This window comes from Dipodomys spectabilis, unplaced genomic scaffold (assembly GCF_019054845.1).
Source record: "Dipodomys spectabilis isolate Male_0828 unplaced genomic scaffold, ASM1905484v1 ptg000145l, whole genome shotgun sequence".
Lineage (NCBI taxonomy): Eukaryota > Metazoa > Chordata > Mammalia > Rodentia > Heteromyidae > Dipodomys > Dipodomys spectabilis.
Genome location: NW_024870822.1, coordinates 17,510,084 through 17,532,918, shown reverse-complemented (window position 1 = coordinate 17,532,918; position 22,835 = coordinate 17,510,084). Strand labels below are relative to the sequence as shown.

The 22,835-nt window shown below is 51.3% G+C and overlaps 2 protein-coding genes across 7 annotated transcripts in view; both read right to left on the bottom strand.

The window, feature by feature from the left end:
• On the bottom strand, positions 1–2,861 carry Kcnj11 (potassium inwardly rectifying channel subfamily J member 11). The gene has a single exon (XM_042691501.1). It carries the CDS (start codon positions 2,771–2,773, stop codon positions 1,601–1,603), a length of 1,173 nt encoding a protein of 390 aa, XP_042547435.1. The 5' UTR covers positions 2,774–2,861; the 3' UTR covers positions 1–1,600.
• A 4,925-nt stretch (positions 2,862–7,786) lies between these two features.
• Abcc8 (ATP binding cassette subfamily C member 8) overlaps positions 7,787–22,835 on the bottom strand; it is a 73,360-nt gene continuing 58,311 nt past the window's right edge. For all 6 annotated transcript variants that reach the window (XM_042691467.1, XM_042691469.1, XM_042691471.1 and 3 more), the window contains 17 exons: positions 22,624–22,749; positions 21,890–21,989; positions 21,436–21,677; positions 21,181–21,347; positions 20,077–20,146; positions 19,197–19,354; positions 16,829–16,921; positions 12,886–12,988; positions 12,280–12,393; positions 11,837–11,957; positions 11,563–11,693; positions 10,542–10,620; positions 10,259–10,367; positions 9,822–9,925; positions 8,932–9,065; positions 8,491–8,553; positions 7,787–8,028 (listed from right to left, as the gene is read on the bottom strand). In XM_042691467.1, coding sequence (XP_042547401.1) covers positions 7,891–8,028; positions 8,491–8,553; positions 8,932–9,065; positions 9,822–9,925; positions 10,259–10,367; positions 10,542–10,620; positions 11,563–11,693; positions 11,837–11,957; positions 12,280–12,393; positions 12,886–12,988; positions 16,829–16,921; positions 19,197–19,354; positions 20,077–20,146; positions 21,181–21,347; positions 21,436–21,677; positions 21,890–21,989; positions 22,624–22,749 — 2,052 coding nt within the window. In that variant the 3' untranslated portion in view covers positions 7,787–7,890. The remainder of the gene's footprint in view (positions 8,029–8,490; positions 8,554–8,931; positions 9,066–9,821; positions 9,926–10,258; positions 10,368–10,541; positions 10,621–11,562; positions 11,694–11,836; positions 11,958–12,279; positions 12,394–12,885; positions 12,989–16,828; positions 16,922–19,196; positions 19,355–20,076; positions 20,147–21,180; positions 21,348–21,435; positions 21,678–21,889; positions 21,990–22,623; positions 22,750–22,835) is intronic.

Genomic DNA, 22,835 nt, shown 5'->3' with positions numbered 1-22,835 from the left:
TATTGAGCACTTATTATAGACCAGGCACTCTGCATTTTACATGTGCTTCTATCTGTTCCCACAACAATTCTATGAGGTAGGGACAATTAGCATAGATGAGGGAACTGAGACACAAAGAAGTTAAATCACTTGAGCACACTTATATAGCTAAAGTCAGCAGTTGAACCCAAGACAGCTGGCTGAAGAGCCAGAATTCAGCCCTCCCCATTAATGTCTGATACCCCTACCCCTCTCCTGGTATCTCAGCCTCCCAGAAGATCCCTGGGAGGAAAGCAGGGTCCAGGGCTCTAAAGTATGGCGAATGTCCAAAGGTTGAGATGGCCAGACAGGCTGGTAGTGTGGGGTCTCCTGGGTAGAGGGGCAAATGCTCCCTGAGCTAGTGGAAGATGGTCCAGCTCCAGGTCCCTTCCCTGGCCTTTCTGCTAGGGCATGGTACCTTTTGAATGTGGGATGGCAGATGCTAGCCCTGCCCTCCCATTCCACCAGCACATTTACTGCTTCCCCGGCAAGAACAGCCCAGATTTCAGGTCCTGGAGGGGAGGCTTTATTGACAATGGGAAGCAGAATTCTGGGCAAGGACATATATACAATATTGCTCTGGAAGTCCAGACAGAACCCAGGGCCCCCTCAACCCTACCATCCTGAACTTTCCAACACCTTCTCCAACAGCCCCAAGACATGCCCCCCCATCACCCTTTGGGCAATAGCAGTTCCTGGTGGGGAGTCTGAGGGAAACTTCAGCTTGAGGCTTATTGTGTATAGCAGCACAACACTGGTCTCAGTCTCTCTACTTGTTATACCAGTTTTCTCAGCACATCCCAGCCTCCCAGGATGGATACAGTATAGGAAGGAGCAGTTGCCCTGGCCTGTGCACCCTCTCTGTGGAAGATTGGTGGAGGGAGTGAAGGGCTGCGACCCTGGTCTATCTCCTGTTCTCTATGCCTGTGCAGGGATCAGCAAGGCCTCACCGTGGCCCTCCTTGCTTCCTACTCCTCCCTGGCTAGAATCTGTGCTTTGGAGGGAACCCTACCAACCTGGCCTGTCCCTGCTCGTGGAGAAGGCTCCCCACGTGCAGTGCTGCAGCTGGAAGGTGCTCTCTCCATGCGGCCCTCCCGGGCTGGCCAGGTTCACCCCTCTAGGCCCATCACTACTTCAGGGACAAGTATTTCTTGGAACCACAGAAACAGGCTAGTAGACCTCTAAACCTAAGTACTGTTTTTCCCCAGCCACCTATTTGTAGCAGGCTGGCCACGGAGGGCAGGACTGGTTGCAGAACGAGCTGTAAGGGCCCAGCGCCTCTTATAGCCTCCTCAGCCTTGGGCAGGGAGAGAGGGGTAAGCTAGTCCTGAGCTGGGAATGGGAGGGGCAGGGACAAAAATAACTCAGTACAGGCTGCTTGAGGCCAGAAATAGGGTAATGACAAGTGCCTTGTCACACCCCGGGCACACAAGCAGCGTAGAGGCTGAGTTGAGGAGGATCCAACCTCACAGCAGGCGTTTTACAGTGGCTAAGGGACCCACACCAGATCGCTCTACATACCATATCACACTGCCTCTGTGCACACATACACGTGTGCTGGGCCTGAGGGACCATGTCTCTCTCAGGACAGGGAATCTGGAGAGATGCTAAACTTGGGTTTGGTCTTAGCCACAGCCACACTGCGCTTGCGCAGAGGTCCACGGGTCGAAGCGAGAGTCAGGGCATCCAGCAGGCTGCGGTCCTCATCAAGCTGGCGAGCTGTGCAGAGAGGCGTGGGCACTTTAATGGTGTTGCCAAACTTGGAATAGTCCACGGAATAGCGGCCGTCCTCCTCGGCCACAATGGGGACAAAGCGCTGGCCCCATAGGATCTCGTCAGCTAAGTAGGAGGTGCGGGCCTGGGTGGTGATGCCTGTGGTTTCTACCACGCCTTCCAGGATGACGATGATCTCGAGGTCCTGGTGGTGGTGCAGGTCGCTGGGTGCCAGGTCGTAGAGCGGGCTATTGGAGTCAATGACGTGGTAGATGATGAGCGGGGCTACCAGGAAGATGCTGTTGCCGCCCACCCCGTTCTCCATGGGGATGTCCACTTGGTGGAGGGGCACCACCTCGCCCTCGGGGCTCGTGGTCTTGCGGACCACCTGCATGTGGATGGTGGCGCTGATGATCATGCTCTTCCGGAGGTCCCCCACTCGCAGCATGAAGCAGAGGCGGCCGTGGCGCAGGGTGATGACCGCATGCTTGCTGAAGATGAGGGTCTCCGCGCGGCGGTGCGCCTGCGCCGTCTTCATGAAGATGCAGCCCAGCATGATGGCGTTGATCATGAGCCCCACGATGTTCTGCACGATGAGGATCAGGATGGCCACGGGGCACTCCTCAGTCACCATGCGCCCGCCAAAACCAATGGTTACCTGGACCTCGATGGAGAAGAGGAAGGCGGATGAGAAAGAGTGGATGCTGGTGACGCAGGGCACCGCGGCGCCTTCGCCGGGGGCCAGGTCACCGTGGGCGAAGGCGATGAGCCACCAGACCATGGCGAAGAGGAGCCAGCTGCACAGGAAGGACATGGTGAAGATGAGCAGCGTGTGGGGCCACTTGAGGTCCACCAGCGTCGTGAACACGTCCTGCAGGAAGCGGCCCTGCTCCCGGATGTTTTTGTGGGCCACGTTGCAGTTGCCTTTCTTGGATACAAAGCGGGCCCTCCGCTCCCGGGCCCGGTACCTGGGCTCCGCGGGGTCCTCTGCCAGTCTGGTCAGCACATACTCCTCGGGGATGATTCCCTTGCGGGACAGCATGGCTCCAGTGACCCCAGGGGAGGGGCTTCCCCCATGTGGGGGTGGGGGTGGGGGGTGGCACTGCCCTGGCCTGGCTTAGTGCAGCACTCCCGGGTCTTGGTCGGCCCCCTCCTCCCGCCCGAGGGACCCGCTCACTTTGGAGCCACTTTACTCCCGGAGATGCCCCGGCCTCAGCCTCACAACTCAACCCCCCTGCCCATGGCCTCTCCACCCGGCCCTGGATTCCGGCCAAGCTGTCCTCCACCGGCCGACCCCCACTCCCGGGTTCCCCCCACCCCCGTCCAGCCTTTCTCCCCGAGCCACCTCAGAACTTAACACCTCGGGATCTCACCAACTCCCCAGATCGCACGCCACCCCCACGCTCCTCCCGCCTCACCCGCTCGGGTCCCCATCCCCTCTGAGCTGGCTGACCCGATCGCGCCCGGCCGCGGCTCCGGGTCTGCCGCCCGCCCCACCCCACCTCTCCCGCCCCAGCCCCGGCCGCGCTCCGGAGCCTCCCCCAGCTCTCGTCCTCGCCGTCTCCTTGGGATCCTGCGCCCTCCGGAGTCACCCCCCGCCCCCGCCCCGCCACGCCGCGCCACTCCGAAGCCCCTCGCCCCGCGCCGCCCTGGCCCAGCTCGCCCCAGCCCTGGCCTCCCCGGCTGCCCCGCCGCACGCCCGCCGGCGCCGCGGCCCCCGCCCGCCGCTCGTCCCGGCTCCGCCCGCGGCTCGCCGCGCCGCCGCCGCCGCCGCACCTGCTCCTGCTCCTCAAGCCACAGCCGTCGCCTCCCCGCCCCTCCCGCCGCCCGGGTGCTCGCCGCCGGCTGGTTTCCCCGCCTGTCTGTCTGTCTGTCGGTCGGTGCACAGATACCGACCTGTGCAAGGTGGGGGCCGGAGACATGGGTGGGGGGAGGCGCACGCGGAGCGGAGAGGGAACCCCGCGCCGCCAGGGGGAGCCCGACCTGCTCCGGAGAGGGAGAGGGGGCGGGCCCAGGCGCAAGCCCCGCCCCGCGCCGCCCCCTCCCCGCCCCCGCCTCCGCCTCTAGACGCAGCCCTGGGGGTTGTCCAATCAGGATGGGTTAAAAGAGATTCCTTCGGCCCCTACTACGAAACTGGGGCGCAGCCAAGAAGCGTGACCTTTCTCCTGTTCTGGGACAGCAGTCACCATCGTCCGGGCTCCCCTCGGTCCCTTTCCATGTCCGCGGTTGGGTCATCACTGCCTCTAATGCAGCCCTAGCTAGGTTCCCAGGCGAAAGAGACCCGGAGTGGTGGCATCACCAACCCGGGGCTGGGCGCGGGGCGGGGGGCGTTAGACGACCCCAGGACTTCCCAACTGACAGCAGCTTCTCTTTGGGAGACACTCAGTCTTTTCTTTGTCTTAGATCCTCTGAGAATTTCCTGAAAGCACGGAATCCCCGACTGTTTAACACACACACACACACACACACACACACACTTTGGGGAGAGCTCAAACAGTGCAATTCCTTAGAAAGGCAAAAATCAAAGTTCAGCAAAACCAACAACAACAAAACCAACATGAGGAAGCTGGTACTAGGAAGGAGTGGGGGTGGGGTCAAAGGAACAGGGTAGTCATCTGAATGAGAAGTAGGGGAGAATACAGTCGAGAATCCAATGTATATCTTACAAAAGTAAGAAGAGGGAGGGAAAGGGATGGGTAGGGGAGGGTTTTGTGAGAATATTGAGAGGGGTGACATTGATTAAGATGTATTGTATTCGTAAACTGCTTTATTAAAGGGCAAAAAGGAAAGTTACTAGGTTACCATGGTAATGTACACTAAATAAATGTAAAGGGATACACACACACACACACACACACACACACACACACATCTTAAACATTGATAAGCTCCAGTCCTTTCCCCCATTTTAAAGAGGGTTTAAGCTGCTGCCACTTGCTTTATAATATTCACACTGTAACCCGTGAGGCTATACAAAGTGGCTGTTTCAGGGTGAGTTTGGACACTGTCAGCCCCAGGCTGTTAACCTGGACAGGATTGATGTTTCTATTGCAGGCATCAACCTCGGACTGCCCTGTGAATTGTTGGCTAACCAATGGTTCCACCCACTCCTTGGTTTAGATCCTTAGAGAGGAAACTCTTGCCCTTAAGTGAGCATTTGTTGGAGTGGGGGCTTGAGGCAAGGGGCTGGAATGAAATAGGAAGATTGGGGATATGGGCCACAGTGGGGCACTTTAATATTGATGAGAGTGAGTTTTCCTATTTCCCATACCTACTTGCATCCTAAGGAAACCCTGCTACCAAGGGTGTCGTCTTTGGCTGTATTAAGAGAGATGCAGTGCCTAAGGTAGAAGAGGAAATCATGTTGAGCTAAGCAGGAAGATCAAGGAAAGACAGTTACTTGAGAAATCTCTGAAGCAACTGTACTTTGTTAGCCCTTACAAAAGAATATTTGCAGGTGGGGTTGGTAGTTCATACTTGTAATACTCAGAAGGCAGAAGCCAGACTAGGAAAAATTGTACTTGTGGCTCATGCCTGTCACCCTGGCTACTCAGGAGGCTGAGACGGGAGGATCGTGGTCCCATCCAGGCAGGAGAGGCTCTTATCTCTCCAATTAACCACTAGAAAATCAGAAGTGACACTATGGCTCAAAGTGCTTGCCTTGAGCACAAAAGCTCAGGGACAGCACTTAGGCCCTGAGTTCAAGCCCCACCAGGGCAGGGATGAAAAGATCCTATCTCAGAAACAAAACACCAAACCAAAGGTTTGAAGCATGACTGGTTTAATAATTTTGCCTGGCCCAAATGGTAGTACTAGGACAGTGAATGAAACAGAGGCAGGTGCAAGAATCAGTTCTAGTGACAGTCAGCAGGGATGGTCCATCTATGGAGAATCCAGGTCAAAGCAGGTAAACCACCAAAGTATAATGGATGACCTTGGGCATTCTCACAAGACTTCCTGTCATGGCCCTGCCACTTTAATCATCTGAGGTGGATGGGCTTGGGAAAGGGTAGAGTCTTCTTGCCCCTTACGGGCTTTTCTCCTAGAAACCCACTTTGGAGGAAGCTGCTAACCTACCAGAGGCAGCTCAGAGCTGAGAAGGCCAGGCCCTGGCATGGCCCTGGAGCCCAGCTAGTCAATGCCCCAACTTGACAGGACTATCAGTCTCCTATCCAAAGTGTTCATCATCTGACTCTACTCTGTCCCATGCTGGCTAATACTCACGTCCCCTAGACACTGCACTTGTTAGGTTTCTTTCTGGCTCAAAACCCTTTTCCTGTAGGCCTGTTTCATACTCTTTGTCCTTGCATTCCTCTGAGCTGATGCCTTCCCTGCTTCTCTGATCACGGACACTCCTAACTCACTTTCTCCATCATAACTTAGTCTACCCCTTGCCCTTCTAACCCTCTGCCTATCTGATTCCTATCCACCCACACCCAGCTCAAATCTTACCTTTCCCAGCCTGCCAGACCTTGAAGTGCTCTGTGGTCCTGAGCTCCTCTGCTCACAGCACTTCCACACCAGCCTGTGCTGGGCCCCCTCCAGATGGGCAGGTTTTCCTTGTATTGTGCAGCTTTGACTCTCAGACTCAAGAGAGTTGCTGCCTTAAGACATAAAATGGTAGGTAAATAAGCACCTGTCATTTCTTGGCTGGAGGCATGTGTGTACTCCCATTTCCTGATGCAGATAAAAGTTTTGGTCCCTTGGTGTCTAGACCCCCGGATCTCCCAGCTACCATCTGGATGACTTGTGGTACAGATGCTACAAGGACCAGACTTCTGTCACTTCTGAATGCCCTGCTCAGGGAATAGAGAGACGGGGCTGGGGTCTAGGCCTGGCCAGTCAGTGTGTTCCAGCCCTCTGATCAGTGAGTGGCAATGTGACCAAAGTGAGATTAGCTCTCAATATTTTTGATGAAACTATTGGGAAACATCATCTCTTCTTCCTCTTGTTTGCCCTGAAGTAGGATATAAGTTGGAGCTGCTAGTGGCCATCTGCCTTCAGGAAAGGGAGAAAAATGGAACCCAGAAGTGGAAACATATCCCTGGAGTCTCATATGCTTGAAGACCTCCTGGTCTCTTAGGTTACATACCGTAATAAGTTTAAACATAGTAAGTTTAAGTTTTTGTTTAAGCCACTTTGATTTAGGCTCCTGCCCTGTGCAATGGAATTAGTGCTGACCCAGAGCATGAGGCTGCATAGTTTTAATGCAAGAATAAGAGTGAGGGAGGGAAGGGGTGACACTGTCCAAAGAGAAATGTACTTAGCACTAGACTTATATAACTAACCCATCTATATATCACCTTTATAACAACAATAAAAAATTAAAAAAAGAATAAAAGTGAGAAGGTAGAGAACCAAACTGGATAGAGATCTATTACTTTATCTGATGGGGTCACCACAGAAATGCTATCATCCTGGCAGTGGCTTGAACTGTCTCCCCCCGCCAAGTTCATAAAGGTTGAAGACCTAGCTCCCAGTATAATTGTATTTGGCAAGAAGGTAAGAAGGCTTAATGAAGTAGGAAAGGTGGAACCCTATATCAGTGTGACTGGTGTCTTTATAAGGAGAGTCAGGGATAGAAGAAGAGGAGAGATGGAGGGAGGGATAGACAGACACTGAAAGACCAAGGAAAAGGCCACATGAGGACACAGAGAGATGGCTACAAGCCATGGACAAAGGCCTCAGGAGAAACCAAAGCTGCCAACACCCGTGAGAAATAAATTTCTGTTGTTAAAGTTACCCAGTCTGTGGTATTTTGTTGTGGTAGCCCAAACAGATCCACACAACCCTCACTTCCCAAAGCAGGAACACGCTTTTGTCCATGCTCACACAGTGTCTTCAGCGCTGCCACGTGTCAGAAGCAGCCTTGCCCCCTGTGTCCACAGTGTAGCAAAGTCCTTATCTGCCAAGGTCATAATAATAATGGAAATAATCAGGGGTTGGAAACACAGGTCAGTTGGTACAGTTGGTACAGTGTCAGCCCATGAGCAAAGTGTCTGGTACTGAGTTCAAGTCCCAGTTTCACAACAACAAAAAGAAAAAAGGAAGAAAGAAAAGGAAATAATCAATCTCTTTATTTACAAGTGATTTACAGTTAGAAAACCCAGGCAAGGATGGGGCAGGGTGAGAGTGTGGTGGCCCTTGTGCTCTGATGGGTCACTTGTCTGCACGGACGAAGGAGGCAAAGACGCTGTCCTTCTGGCTGAGCAGCTTCTCTGGCTTGTCAAACTCCAGGATGGCTCCACGCTTCAGGACGATCACCAGGTCTGCACTCAGGATGGTGTGTACTCGATGCTGGGCAGGCAGGAGGGGCTGGTCAGGTGTGGGAAGGTAGGTAGGGAAGGGGCAGGGTAGCTACTAAGAGCTCCCTCCTGCAGCTTGAAGGAAGAGGCTCCATGTCCCACTGTTGTGGCAGGAAGGGGCTGTGACCCAGGTCCTTATCATTAATACAACTTTTCTCCCTCCAGCTCTGCCCTCATCTCCAGGCTTCCAGACTCAGAGACCTCCCCCACCCTTCCTATGGAGAAGTAGCCCAGCCTGGCTCCTGGGGCCTTGGGACAGGGGTGGACCTTGGAATCTGGAGAAAGAGAGGGGGTGGTCTGAGGGGAGTATAGGTGCAGATCCTGCCCACTCCCCAAATCCTGCCCTGGCTCTCTGGTAGCACTCTAGACTCTTCTCCTGAGCTGTTCCAGGGTCCTTCCTTGAAGGAGACCAGCTCAGCATGTGGCCCTCTCACCCCACTGAAGGGCTCCTTACCGCGATGGTGACCACAGTGCGGTCTGCAAAGGCCGTCATCACCACCTTCTGAAGAATGTTCTCCTGTAGGTAGAGGCAGCAGCTATTGGCTCACCTGCCCACCGAGGGGGCCCATTTGACCCCAATCCTTGCTCCATGTTCTGCTTTCTATTTGGCCCAAGTCCCAGTAGGATTGACCATGCTCACCCAGCACTCAGCGGCTAAGTCTCAGCCTGCTGGGATGGGAGTTTGTGCTCTGCATGCTGGTGTAGAGTCTGTGTGGGTGTGAATGCTTCCTAGATGGAGCCAGGGTCCCCCCGCCCTTTCTTTGCCTGTGCTGCTGTGTCACACTTGATGTTAAGCGCAACCTGAACCTTAGGACTACTTTGTGTAATCGGATCCCTGACATCTCACTAAGACCTTTTCCATAGCTGACGCCCCACAGCTATGCCCAGAACCAACCGTAGCCATGTCAATGGAAGCTGTAGCCTCATCCATAATAAAGATGCTGGTCTTCCTCACAAAGGCCCGAGCCAGGCAGAACAGCTGTCGCTGACCTTGGCTGAAATTTTCCCCACCTTCCGTGATGATGGCATCTGAAAGCATCCAGGAGGGGAGGGAAGCAGGGCTGAGTTCATTTTGAACTGTAGGGAAGTGTGTGGACAGGCATGAGTGTGTGGCTGTGTGTCAGTAAGCACATGTCTGTGCACCTGACATAACATGGATGCAGTGATTAGAGTGAGAAGTCCCTCCCACCCCGCCCCCACTATGGTATGTACTGAAATGGCACTTAAGAAGGGCAAGAGTGTCTGCAGTATGTGTGGGGGCCATGGTGTGGGGGAGTGATCCACTGAAGCCAAAGCTTAGTCAGCTCACTGAGCTTGGAGCGAGCTGCACACACAAACACACCAAGGCCTGTGCTGAGGTCTGGAAGGGAGAAGTCTTTCCTGCAAGACCCAACCAGTGTCTTGTGTCTATGATTTCTCTGTGTTCTCTCCTCCTTCAGGGCAGAACTAGCTCAGCAGGCAGATGGGACAAAGCAGGCCTGAAGACACCACCTGTGGTTTTGGAGACTTGCAACCTCCATCTTACAGTGACCAGCTGTTGTCTTTGCTCTCCCTGACCCTCTTTCCCTCCTCTTCAACCCCCCCCCCCAGCCTTGTTTTGCAGGAGGAGCCAGACCTTGAACTGTCCAGTTATGTAACTTGTGACCTTTCTGTATTGTGAAAGGCAGAACTCAGTGGACTTAGGGGTCTTGCTGACTCCAGGCTCTAAAGTTGAGCTCACTAAGACCTGGGCGTAAGGCTTCCCTCCTCCACCATCCAGAGCCCATTAGTGCCAGGAATGGTTACCCAGGCCTCCTGGCAGTGCCTTCACCACTGGCTTCAGCTGGGCGATCTCCAGGGCCTCCCACAGTGTGCTGTCAGAGCATTTCTTCTCTGGGTCCAGGTTAAATCTGGAGAAGGGTACGGAAAGTCCACAGAGAGGGGAGTAGAGTCCTGCTGCTGAATTCTCCCCGTGGCCTCTCAGAGGGTGAGGGTGGTGAAGGGGTTGTGGGTAAAAACTGAGTGACTTGGGGGGCCTGGCTGGGTGGGGAGCACCAAGGTAAAGGCAGTGGTAGAGGGCAGCATTCAAGAGCAGGCAAGAGGGCCTTACCAGTGCCTTCTTGGGCCTAATGGGAAGGGCATGAAAGTGTTGCTCCTGTCTCTCTAGGGTGCTTTGAGCTATAAATCCAAGGGAGTTGAGCCACTCAGAGCTGGGGCGGAGATGAGGAGTAGTTGGGACTCACCTGATGGTGCCACTAAAGAGGACGGGGTCCTGAAGGATGATGGAGAGACGCGAGCGCAGGGTGTGCAGAGGGAGTTTGGCGATGTCAATGCCATCAATGATGATGCGGCCTGCATGGAGGAGATGGAACACCACCAGGGTGAGGGCAGTGCTGTGACTGGGTTCAGCCTGAGACACAGAGCCCCATGAGGATGCAGATGAAGGCAGTGACTACTGGGCCTGATGTGACATCTGGCCAGAGGCCAGGATGGCAGTCGCGTCGGTGGGCACATCCACTCGCTTACCTTCGAAGGTGTCCACCATGCGGAAGAAGGCAAGTGAGAAGGAGGACTTCCCACTGCCTGTACGACCACAGATCCCAATCTGGAAAGAGAGAAGCAGGTGCATTGCTGTGGCTCTGGGGGCTGCTGAGAGGGCCTTGAGTGTTGGACTTGGGGTGTGTGCTCAGGTGTGGGAGGTCACAGCATTGCCTCTTGTCTTGGTTTTCTGACTAGCTAGCTTTGGCCAGGCTAGGTTACAGGCTTGGGCTTGCTGGCTCACATGGGGACCCGAGAAAAGTGCAGGGTGCACATATCCTCTTGTCTGGGCCTAGTGTGTGGGTTTGGGTCTGCCTGGTGTGCAGCTGCAAGGGAGCTGAGATTACATGGGTGTAGCAAGAGAACACAGATTTGGTGTGCAGGGATATCTCTGTGTGTTCCCCACCTTAAACCTGGGGCAGCTCCAACCCCATGCATTGCTTCCTAGATCTTGGATCCCTGCAGAAATTAAAACAAGAGAACAATACAGAGATAGAGATAGCAACACAGAAAGACAAGTGAAGCAAGGACAGATGGAAAGAGGCTGAGGTGGTGGTAAGAGGTAAGAGATAATGAAATAGACAGCCACAGACTATGAGAGAGAGAAAGAGGTGAATGGAGGGAGCAGTATGAGAAAGATGGGCCTAGTGAGGTAGGACATGGGAAGAACTAAGTCAGAAGTCTAGATAGTATCTTCCGCCCTGAGGTCAAGAGCAGCCTCCATCTCCATCTTACGCCCATGCGCTGAAGCTCAGATGAAGAAGCCCCTGACAAAGCCCCTCTAAGTCAGGGCTGCTCAGGGGGTTCATTTTTTGTTGGGTAGTGAGGAGCCAGGGCCTGAGAACAGCAAGACGAGAAGAGGAAGGGGAGAAGGAATCTTGTCAGAGTGACAGGCTCAGAGCCAAGAATCTGGGGGTCTGAAGAGGCGCGAGGTCTGGAGGAGATCTGGGAGTGCACAAGGTGACTCTGAGCCACCCCTCTGCTTGCCCTCCTGGGCCCTCTGTCTGACCTTCTGTCCTGGGGAGATCAGGGCATTGACGTGCTTCAGCACAGGCTTCAGAGAGCTGTCGTAGCGCACACTCAGGTTCTGGATCTGGATCTTCCCCTGGTCTGGCCAGTTCCTCGGGATCAGTGACGGTGCTGGGGGTGGGGGGAGAGGTTGGGGGTCAGCCACCGGGCTGGGCCACACCTGCTATCTGGAGTGTCATTACTCGCAGACTCCCACCCCTCCTTCCGGCCATTCCCTCCTTCAGATCCTTCCCCAGGAGTTCTCACGCTCTCACCCAGCAGCCCCTCATAGCTTTCTGCCTCTGTTTTCAGGAGTCCATGGATACGCTTCACAGCCCCTAGCTGGATCTCCATGTCTGCCAGGTTTCTCACCATCCAGTTGAGGTAGTTGGAGACCTGTGTGGAGTAAGCCAGTCACAGACACTCAGGAGTCACTTACTTTTGCCCTGGATCAACAAAGCTCTCTAGTAAGCTGAGGGTCAGGAGCCCCTAGATACTTTTTTGCTGTCCACCAGTTCAGAGTGGCCTCCCTGGGGGCATGATAAGGGTCACAGTGACTGTGGCTCCTTATTCACTACCTGTCTCTGGGTCCTGTCAGTCTTTCTGGCTACATGGGAAAGCCTGGAGAGGGACAGTCCCAGGTCTCGGTTGCAGAAGGGCCCTGGGATCCTGAGAGCAGATGTCTGACCTTACCCCACCCTGACTTCCAGCTACTCACCATTAGTGCATAAGTGAGGCCCAGACCGACCAGGCCAGCGGAGAGCTCCTTGTGCAGGGAGTTGGAGATGGAGGTGGCGGCCGCAATGAGTACCACACATGCACCAATGTATTCCTGTGGAGGGAGAGCAGCTGGCCCCAGCCCTTGGAGCTGGAGCCACAGTAGCCCCATCCCTCCTCACTCCCTGGGCAGAGAGCAGCTCAGCCAGCTCCACCCCAAACCAGCACTCACACATCACACACCTTGGAAGCCAGTGAAAGCTGATGCACAGGAGCTAGCCTGTGCCCCAAGTTTCCACTCCCCACTCTCTGAGCAGGGGTGACTCACTGAGGGACCCTACATGTACACATATGTCTGTGTCAAGTGGCCTGCTACGTGCACACGCCCCCCACCCCCCACTCACTACTATTCTTTAACTCTGTACCCACACAGTTACACAAACTAGTTTTGCTCTTGGTATACACCTCAGACACAGAAGCCCACAAGCAGAGACGCTGTCAGGGCTGGAGAGCAGGAAGGATCCATGATCTACTGCCCCATCTTCTCTTCCCACCCCTAGCCCACATTTGGCTCTTGCCCAGACTCCACACTCCCATTGGCACTTGCCATGCGGACTTCTAGCCACCTGTTGGCAGCAGTGAGGAAGAGAGAGGCGATGTTGTTGGAGTCTGTGTATTCAAGAAGCTTTTGCTGGAACCGGGCTTCATACCTGGGGAGAGGAAGAGGAGGTTCTGAGGCAGTGATGTAGGACTGCATAGATCTTGGGACCCTCCCTTCCTACAGTGAGGCTGTCTGGGTCTCATCAGCCCCAGACATGCTATCCCTATTACTGTACATGTACCACACCTCTAGAAGGCCTGCCCAGCTCCTTCCAACTTATTCTAACCTGTCAATTTCTACTTCCTTCATCCTCTTGTTTTCACTCAAAGACCTCTGCCTCTTGTCAGGTCTTCCCTATGTTAAAGGGCAACACCATCTGCCTAGTTTCTCAGGCCAATAACTGAGGACTCATATCCAATCACAAGCCATCTTATATCTATCTCCCAAACCATCCTTGCCTCTGTCAATACTGCTCCTGCTTCCTGCCCACTTGACTATTACATGGGCTCCCTAACAGATGTTCTGTAATCTCCCAGCAGGCCTCTCTCTTCTGAGCTGTCAGCAGCAACCTTGTAAATCACAAACTGTCCCCACTGAGAATAGCAACGGCCTCCCATTGCTTTTGGGGTAAGGAACCACCTCCTTACCCTGGGCCTGTGTGAGCCAGCTCTTGCTGAACTCATCTCTGCCATAAGCTCCCTTGTTCAGTACGTACGCCACAGCCACCTGGGGCCTTTTCAAATGTTAGTATGACAATACTGAGCTCTTTTCCACCCTAAGGCCTTTGGATCAGGTTCTGCCAATTGCTTGAATATCTTCTCACTTCATGTTCACAAATTTAGTTACTTATCAACTGATATCTCCTCTGAGAGGCTTTTACTGGACATTCCTTTACCCAAAGTGCCCTTTCTCCCAATTCTCCATCTATGCAGCTGATTAACTGCATAGTATGTGATCTGCTTGTACATTCGCTTCTGTAGCTGTTTCTGACTCATCTCATTCACCAAACTGGAAAAACCTTGAGGATATAGAGCAGGTCGAATTTGTTATCAACACCTGGCTTTATCATTGAATATATATATATATATATATATATATATATATATATATATTCGAAGATAAGATTTCTCTGTGTAGGGAGCTCTAGGTTTCTTTTTCACCCTGGACACTCACTGCATTTTCCTGTCTCATTGTTCATGGACCCTGCCTCCTCTTTCTGCCTGGGCCCCCAGCCACTTCCCTCAGACCTTGATGGAATGGGGCAGGCCTGGAGGATGCAGAGGAACACTTCATGATGAGGGAAAGAGAAGACATCTCACTACTACTGATCTGCTAAAATCAATCTTAGGGACTCAAAGGAAACCAGGAATTGTTGTTGGACATTTACTTTTACTTATGAAGCTGTTCAGCTTGGATTATTTCTATTTGGAGGGCATGTGTGTGTGCAGATAGTGAAGTGAGTCTCTGAAGTTCATGATTGCATGGCCAAATGGTTGATGTGTGTGGGTGGACAAGAAGTATGAGGGATCCTAGGTACTCTGGAGGCTGAGATCTGAGGATCACGGTTCAAAGCCAGCTGGGCAGGAAAGTCCGTGAGACTCTTATCTCCAATAAACCACTAGAAAACCAGAAGTGGTGCTGTAGCTCAAGTGGTAGAGTGCACGCCTTGAGCTGAAGAGCTGAGGGACAGCACCCAGGCCCAGAGTTCAAACCTCACGACCGACAAAAAAAAAAAAAGTATGAGGGAGTGTGCAACTATATATCTTGTAAAACTGTACATGTGCATGTGTGTGTGTGTGTGTGTGTGTGTGTGTGTGTGTGTGTGAGTGCAGATATGTGGAAGAGGAGGCTGAGGCTGAGTATGTGTGGGTCTGAGGGCTTATGTGCACGATCGAAGAGTCTGGGCGTGAGGGAGCACACTCCAGCTGTAAGTGTGTGACAGTGCACCTGAGAACTATGGAGAAAAGCCCAGTTTTAGAGTGGCGCTAACCCAGGTTGGAGTCTTAATGTCATGACTGTGTCAGGAAGGAGATTCGGTCTCTTCATGGACAAAAGTAATAGTTCCTGTATGTACTGGAAGAACCTCTGAGCCAATAATTTCATCAAGCCCAGGGCTGAGGATTAGAAACTTTTGTAAGCAAAAACAAAACAGAACAAAACATATAAACAACAACAAAAAACCCAACAGCGCATCTTGTGAAAGTCTAGAAGGGCAAATCAGCTGGGTTCCAAGCCTTGCATCAACTCTGTTTGTGTAGCCTCTCTGGTTCTCAATCCTGCATCTGTAGAACATGGCTTCCCATACCTATGTTACAAAGCTGTTTGTTGATTAAATGCAATCATGCACACATAGCAGTTGGTACTCTGGAAGTGTGGAATCAATAAACACTTGTTTTCAACAGGGCAGGCTATTGGGCTACAGCCAACAAGTTAGACACAGGGGTGATTAAAAATCTTCCATTCACTTAGAAAGCATTCATGGTGTCAGTGTCAGGAGTGAGAGGCCCCCCTGGGCAGCAGCTCCTCTGGCTGACCACAGGCTTGGCTGGAGCTCAGCCTTGATCTGAGGCTGGTAACGGGGTGCTGGAATCTTCACAAGAGGTGCAGCCCACTTTAGGAAAGTCATACTCTCTCTGCCCAGCCCCAAGACCTTTGGACACCAAGTGTAAAGCTACAGCAGCAGCTAGGCCACGGGGTTTGGAAAGACCTGGAAGTGGTTGGACCTGTGGAAATTCAGGACTGAGATGAGAAGGTGGCTAGAAGCCAACTCTAGAACCATGTGACCGGCTCCAAGGCCTCCAAGTGGAAGAAGCATGGGCTTGTAAAGGGCAGGGAATGCTCAGTCAGTGAAACAGCTAAGGGGATTGCTCAGCTCAGCTCTGCTTTACTAAGATGAGACTCTTAAGAGGTGTCCTCCTATTGGCTCACATTACCCAGCAGTGAGTGGAGATTGTAGCATTGTGCCAGAGCCTCAGGAACCTTTCCCAGGATGACCCTAGCCTTCTGGGTTGGGGGAGAAGTTACAAGTGTCTCTGAGCCAATGGCTAGTCTGGAGCCTCCTGGACACAGGGCTTTGTGTCACATGGTTATTGTCACACCCTGTGCAGCTGTGCCATTCTAAAAATAACTTGCTATCAGCATCTAGGTGAGGTTTAGAGACTAGAGCCCAACATTCTGGGTCAGGGGTCTCTGTCCTGGCTGCAAGGAGGAGAGATACCCCAATAGATACTACTGAGATTTGGCTGAGAGCAGCAATGGCCTCTTCCACTCCCCTGCAGCCTCAGACACTCCTGTCCAGACCAACACCACCACACAGGGTGGCCAGAGGTGACAGGGTACTGAAGTTTTACAATAATTCCTCCCGCATGATGAACTCTTACCCATTCCTGGAGTCCTAGAGCCTGTGACCTGTCCACTGTAAAGTCCCTGATGATTAGTTCTCCCTTCTATGCATCTACTGATCATCTAGCAGAGTGCTGTCACATGGATTTGTTCTGGGCTGCTCTAAATCTAGTCTGTAACTGCCTCCTGAGCAGTGGTTTACCTGATTCATTTCTTTAGTGCCTGGTGTGGAGCTCAGTATCTATGGTAGGTGTTTGTTGGCTGAGCCAGGAGGCTCAAGTCTGTTCTTCAGTTTCCTTACTTGTGTATTGAGATTGTGCTGTGTACAATGAATGGGAGTAGCATTTGACACAGAAGAATTTCATCCCCAGAGGCCCCAAGGCTGGTGCCAGGGAACCAAGGCCTTTCTAGCATTAATACATAGAGACTTGCCCGGCCTTGTTTCCTTTTATGCTCTTGGCTCCAAAGGCCTTGGGCTTGTCCCTTGGAAGGTCCTGGGAAAGGGACCTTCCTTAGAAGAGTGCTTTCAATTGAATCTCGTGACCTGTGACACTGCCCTTCTTCATTCTATTCTTATCTCAAGAGAAGGGAGGATCCGGGCTCCTACCTGAAGGCCCGGATGGTAGTGAGGCCTTCGACGGTTTCAGCAAAGTGGGAGAGCAGTGGGAGCTGGGTGGTGTCATCTAGCTGCTGCAGGTCCCTGTGCCCAGGAGCAGAACAGAATGGTGAGGAGGATGGGTCAGGGTGCAGCTAGGTATGCATCCCAGCTCCACCTAGCAGGATGTGGGCTGGCAGCTTCATCTCTCCAGGTCTCAGTTTCTCACCTGCAGAGAGGGAGGACAAAGGGACCTGTACATCAGGCTGAGTGCTGAATGTAAAATGCTCAACTAGAGCTTGCTAGGCTTAGTTCCTGTCTTCCTATGCATTTGTCAGCTCACATTTGGGTCTGGGCTCCTATTGTACAGCCTGGCACTGAGGAAAGGTGAGGCAGGGAGTGCTGGCTCCATTTTCCAGGTAGACAGCTGAGATAGTTTGTCAAGGGAATGAGAAGGCCAATTCAAATCCCTCCTCTCCCAAGGACCAAGATAGGCTTTGCATCAGTCTAAAGTCTGAAAACTTGTAGGGGAGGGAGAGGCCAGATGTTTCCGTGGCATCAGGGCATCCTTCTTTCCCTACAGCTGTTCCTTGACTATACATCAGGGTGGAGTTTTCCCAGGCACTCATCTCCAGGACCAGAGTAGAAACCAGAGGAATAGGGAGAACATTTCCTCTGGCAGAAGAAATAAACTTTGTAGAACAGCCTGTGCTACATTGTTTTCTAACTCTTCAAATACAAAGTACAGTAGGGTGTCTGAAAAGCCACTATAATTCTGTTAATATCAATGTATTATGTTCCTCTTTGGTGCCAGGGGGTTCTGGATTGTTCAAGCAAAAAGCCATTTATACAAACATTGGTCCCATAGGGCAGGTGATTGTGGTCAGAATGCATCTAAATTTAATTATTATTGTTACTGATCAGTATTTTGACTCTTGTTTCTACTCAGCTACATACACTTGGGAAGAGTACTCAACCTTTCTGATCACAACCTGCATACAAAATGTATTTTATATCACAAATCAGTATTGTCACTCCTACATGACCAAGACAAAGTTTTCACAAAGTATAGCTTGCTATTATTATACAAATACAGACATACATACCCTTTCTATTTCATCATTTTAAAGTGCTACTTGTGATCTATGATACTGATTTCATGACCCATTATTTGTTGTAAATGGCAATTTGACAAATAGTAGCTTAGAGGATCTTTAAAACTTTCCTCCAATTTTTTGTTAATCTATGAGTTTAACAGAATCACTCCCAGAAAGAACTTCCTGGAGAATAGTGTGGTTTTGTTTTAAATAAAGAATGCATATAACTGCAGGTGCCAGTGGCTCATGTTTACAACCTTAGATACTCTGAAGGCCAGGATCTCAGGATCACAGCTTCAAGCCACTTGAGGCACATAAACCTGCAAGATTTTTATGTCTCATGGACTTTTCTGCCCAGCTGGCTTTGAACTGCGATCCTGAGGAGAATTACAGATGTGAGCCACCAGCACCTAACTGTATAGATACTTCAACTAGAATTTTTATTTAAGTATTAATGAGTATTTAGAGAGGAGTTGCTATTAGTTAGTTTATGAGAATTGCCTTAGACAGAGCAATATGACAACCTCAATGTATACTTAATTCCTCCTTTACACATACATAACAGATTTCTACATTTTAATCTATTGAACTACTAGACAAATAGTAATGCCTGCTTACTATGAGAGTGGGAAATTCTTAAGAACAAGATATAGTCTCAATTTTCTGGCATTATTTACAGTCTGTTTTGGGGAGGCAAATTTAGAAACAGTATAATCACCAAATAGAGTTTAGAGTTAAAAGCTAAATTTTCTCTCTTTCTAGAAAATTTTGAGTAGGAAAGGGGTACACATGGCTCCAAGGTGAGAGGGCAAATATGACCAATGAAAATGTCCAGGACAGTCTTCCAGCCATGCTTAGAGTCCTCTAGCTGGGAAGTGTGGGTCAGTAACACCTCTCTTATCAGGTGTATTGGAAACTAGTCTGGTTCCTAAATCAGCCGGGCTCCTGGAATCATGCAGCCCTGTGGAAAGCATCTTGGCAAAATGAAACAAAGGACATAAAGGTGCACACACTCTGACCTAGCAATCCCATTCCTGACCATATCTCTCAAGGAAATAATTTAGATATGAACTGCAGTGTTTGTGTATGCTAACAGATAACCATGTTGGGGGAGTCGATATGGATATTTACGTCACAGTTAATCTGTTATTTCTATTTTTTTGGGGGGGGGGAAGAAATGATTCTACTACTTTTAGGATGATAACTCTATAGCAAGTATACCAAACTGCCTGTTACAAAGTATTCCCTACCCGCCCCCTAAAGTTGGCAAGTGCTGCCATCACCTGGATGCCACCCGGAAGTACTTCTGGATGAAGTAGCACACAACAGCCAGGGGCAATAGGGCCACCAGGAAGACAGGTGTGACATAGGAGATGACGGCCAAGGCTGAGACACAGAGCAGGGTGGAGCGGCTCAGGCACTCCAGCGTGGATGGGATGTGCTGAGGGAGACAGTAAGGTGCATCTGGATTAGACTGTGTTCAGACTGTTACCTACCATGGTGTTTATGTTCTGACTTCATTACAGGCACATAGCTTAACCATCCATCTACCCATAAGCTACTTGAGAGAAGAAATCATGACTCGATTCTGTTACCATCTACTAAGATGGTAAAAGTAAAGAAGAACAGGCCAAATCCAAATGAATATTTACCACATAATTGGGCACATTGGTTCAGAATATGCCAAAACTTGGAATGAAGCTAGTAAGGTCTTAGATGGAAGCTTAAGAGATTTGATTTCTCTCAGATCTATTTTGTTGTTGTTGTGGAGCTTGAACTCAGGCAGGGCTCTATCCCTGAGCTATTTTGCTCAAGGCTAGTGCTCTACCACTCTACAGCTTCACTTCCAAGTTAACTGAAGCTAAGAATCTCATGGACTTTTCTGTGCAGGCTGGCTTTGAACTGCAATCCTCAGATTGCAGCCTTCTGATTAGCTAGGATTACAGGTGTGAGCCACTAGCACTCAGCCTCTCTCAGATCTTTTGTTAAGGTCTCATGGGGATACTCTGGCCTTGATACAGCATTGGAATCAGGTCAGGAACATTGGACTTCTCCCCCAGGGCTTTGATCACCTGATCTGGGGAGCCCAGCATAAAGAGAGAGGAGAATCTCCCTGGGGCCTAGCCTCCCTCTCTGGAGGGAATGTGTTATAGTCTACTACACCTGGTCAATGGTGTTACAATCAGATGAGAATCTGTTCAGGATGCTCCCAAGGGGTGTGGTCTCAAAGAACCTGAGAGGGCAAGCAGAACAGTTATTCATTCATTTATTGATTTGCTCTCTGTCTATTGAGCAAAGGTATTCAGTGTCTCCAGAGTCACCTGTGAGTCTGACCTCCTGGGAGCAGTTGCCTTGTCATGTCTGCAGACATATGGCCCATGTCCCTGAGAATTCCCACAGTTATTCAAAGGGGTGTTAGCCTCTGGTTAGCTTCACTGACTTGAAGGCCCATTTGTGACAAGTGCCACCCTTCTCAACTGTTTGTTAGCCTGGCTCACTCACTCAGCAGCTGTCTTCCTGGGACATACAGTCCTCTTCAGTAGGACAACCTGCCAGGAGAACCAGGCTCTGGGACAGCCTGTCAGCTGGCTGACCCTGCAAAACCCTAAGCCAGTGCTTAGGCTGTGACCTGGAGTCAGCCCAACCCCAGAGAATTTCTGAACCACAGATCTGGAGCAAATAAAGGCTAAGTGGAGGACATGTTCATGGCCACAGAGAGCCCAGGAAGCAGCAAGATAGAAAGTGTTGTCAGGTGATAGGTCTGACGTCCTCCAGGGATCTGATAACCTACTTGTCTGTTGTACTTTTACACTGAGTTGTCTGGCCAGTTGGGCAGTCACAGTGCTAAGTTTTCCTAACCAGGCAGGTTTCAGCTTCATATCTATCCCATTAGGACGATTGGAACACTATGTCCATTCCCAGGCTGGTGGAGGGAGGGAAGGAGAGAAGTGGCAGCAGAGCCGGTGGGTGGCAAAGGGCAGTCGGCACTATCTAAGGCAGGGAGCTCACCTTTGCCCAGAGCCTACAGATGCTCATGTTAAAGGGCTAGTGGGACATTTAGATGAACTAATTATGCCAAACATCCACACAGAGCTGAGGAGGACAGTCCAACATTCACTGTGTCCTTGTGTCACCATCACAAGTCTATGACAAAGGTAGTCTGTGCCCAGCTTATAGGTGGGGAACTGAGGCTCAGAAGTCAATGACTAGCTACCACATAGCTGTGTGTGTGTGTGTGTGTGTGTGTGTGTGTGTGTGTGTGTTTACCTCATCGGGGCTAGGATGATACGGTTCAGCAGGCTGCGGTGCAGCCTCTTGGCCACCTTCAGCCCCGTCCACTCCACCGTAACAGAGGTGATGAGACACAGCACAATGCCCAGGCTGCAGAGCACAGTGAACACCATGGCATAGACGGACTGGTCCAGGGTGCACTCCTGGAGAGGCAGAGAATAAGGGATCCTGCATGTATAGGCTCAGCCCTCTTCCCCCACCCTGGCCCTTGTTGTGGGGCTGTGGCCACACCTGGCTGAGGGAGCAGTTCCTGGCCACAGGGCTCAGAGTCAGGGCACTGTCAGTCCACTTGGCTAGCCAGTAGTCGATGGCCACCAAGACCATGTGCTTGAGCAGCTGGGAGAAGATGAGCAGTGACAGGAGCAGGATGCCGGCTGAGGACAGATACTTGGCACAGGCTCGCCATGGAATCTTGGCTCGTTGGTGCAGCACTGACGACAGGTTGTCATCTTCCTCGCTCTCGGCTGCCTCCTCTGTAGGCCGCAAGAACCCACTCTGTGACTTTAAATGTCACATCCTTCTAAGGATGAACCAATGAGCATTTATCCCTACTTACTGATGGGGAAATTGAGGTACACAGAGAAGGAGAGATTTAATCAAGACACACTCTCTCCCTACACCTGGCACCCAACATCTTAGTATCCCTGTGGTTGATCATTTTACACCTAGTCCCACGTTTCTGTACCTTCCTCTTCTTCTTCATCCTGCAGAAATCCATCTCTTGAGGACATGGCACGGGGCAAGCCCTCAGGAGGATCTGTGGCTTTTCTTTCCATGACTGTTTCCTTAAAGACAGACAGGAGCCGGTCAATTTTCAGGCTGTGCAGGTAGGAAAAGGGAGGTGGTGTGTGGAGCAACCATTCCCATGGTGACCAGTGTCAGGCTTCTAGGCAGCCCCTGGCTTGGGGAGATGTACATAGATATGTACTCCTTCCACTTCATCAGCTACCAGCACCTTATGATCCTAGTGGAGGAGGAGGTGGTAGATCTATCATTTCCCCTTTACTTAGTTTCTGTGATTCAAGTGATTCACAGCCCACAACCTTGGATGGGCCAATCCTCATATTCCATCCCCTTCACCATGACGATCTATTCAGAGGCGAATGCAGAACTAAATTGGACCAATGACAGTCTGATGAGTCTTTGCTTAGCCAGTTTGAGTTGATTTCCCAAAGCTTTACAGATGAGTTATATGTAAGTACCAGAGGATGAGAGGAAGGCATGCATTTATTTGTTTCTGCTCTGGGGACCTGGCATAGGCACTGGCTCTTCTCTGATATGAGTAAGTTCATGCCAGCTCACATGTGCTGTCCTTTGGGGGTGTCCAAGGATAGTGAGAATAGGTAGGCCTTTGTGAATGCAGTTTCTAGCAGCACCTCATATCCAAGAGTGGCTGCCTACCTCACAAGATACACTCACCTTCTCCAGTTCTTGGTCCTGCCTGTTCATGAGGGTCTTCCAGTGTTCAAAGAGCTGGCATTCGCACCTCTGGAAGTCCTTGAGTGTACCCTCCCTCTGGATGGTGCCATCCTTCATGGCGATGATCTGCAAAGGCAAAAACAAAGTTGGCATGGAGGTTGGTTGAGGAGGTGGAGCCATGGCTGAGATGGATGTGTGTATAACTGTTCACC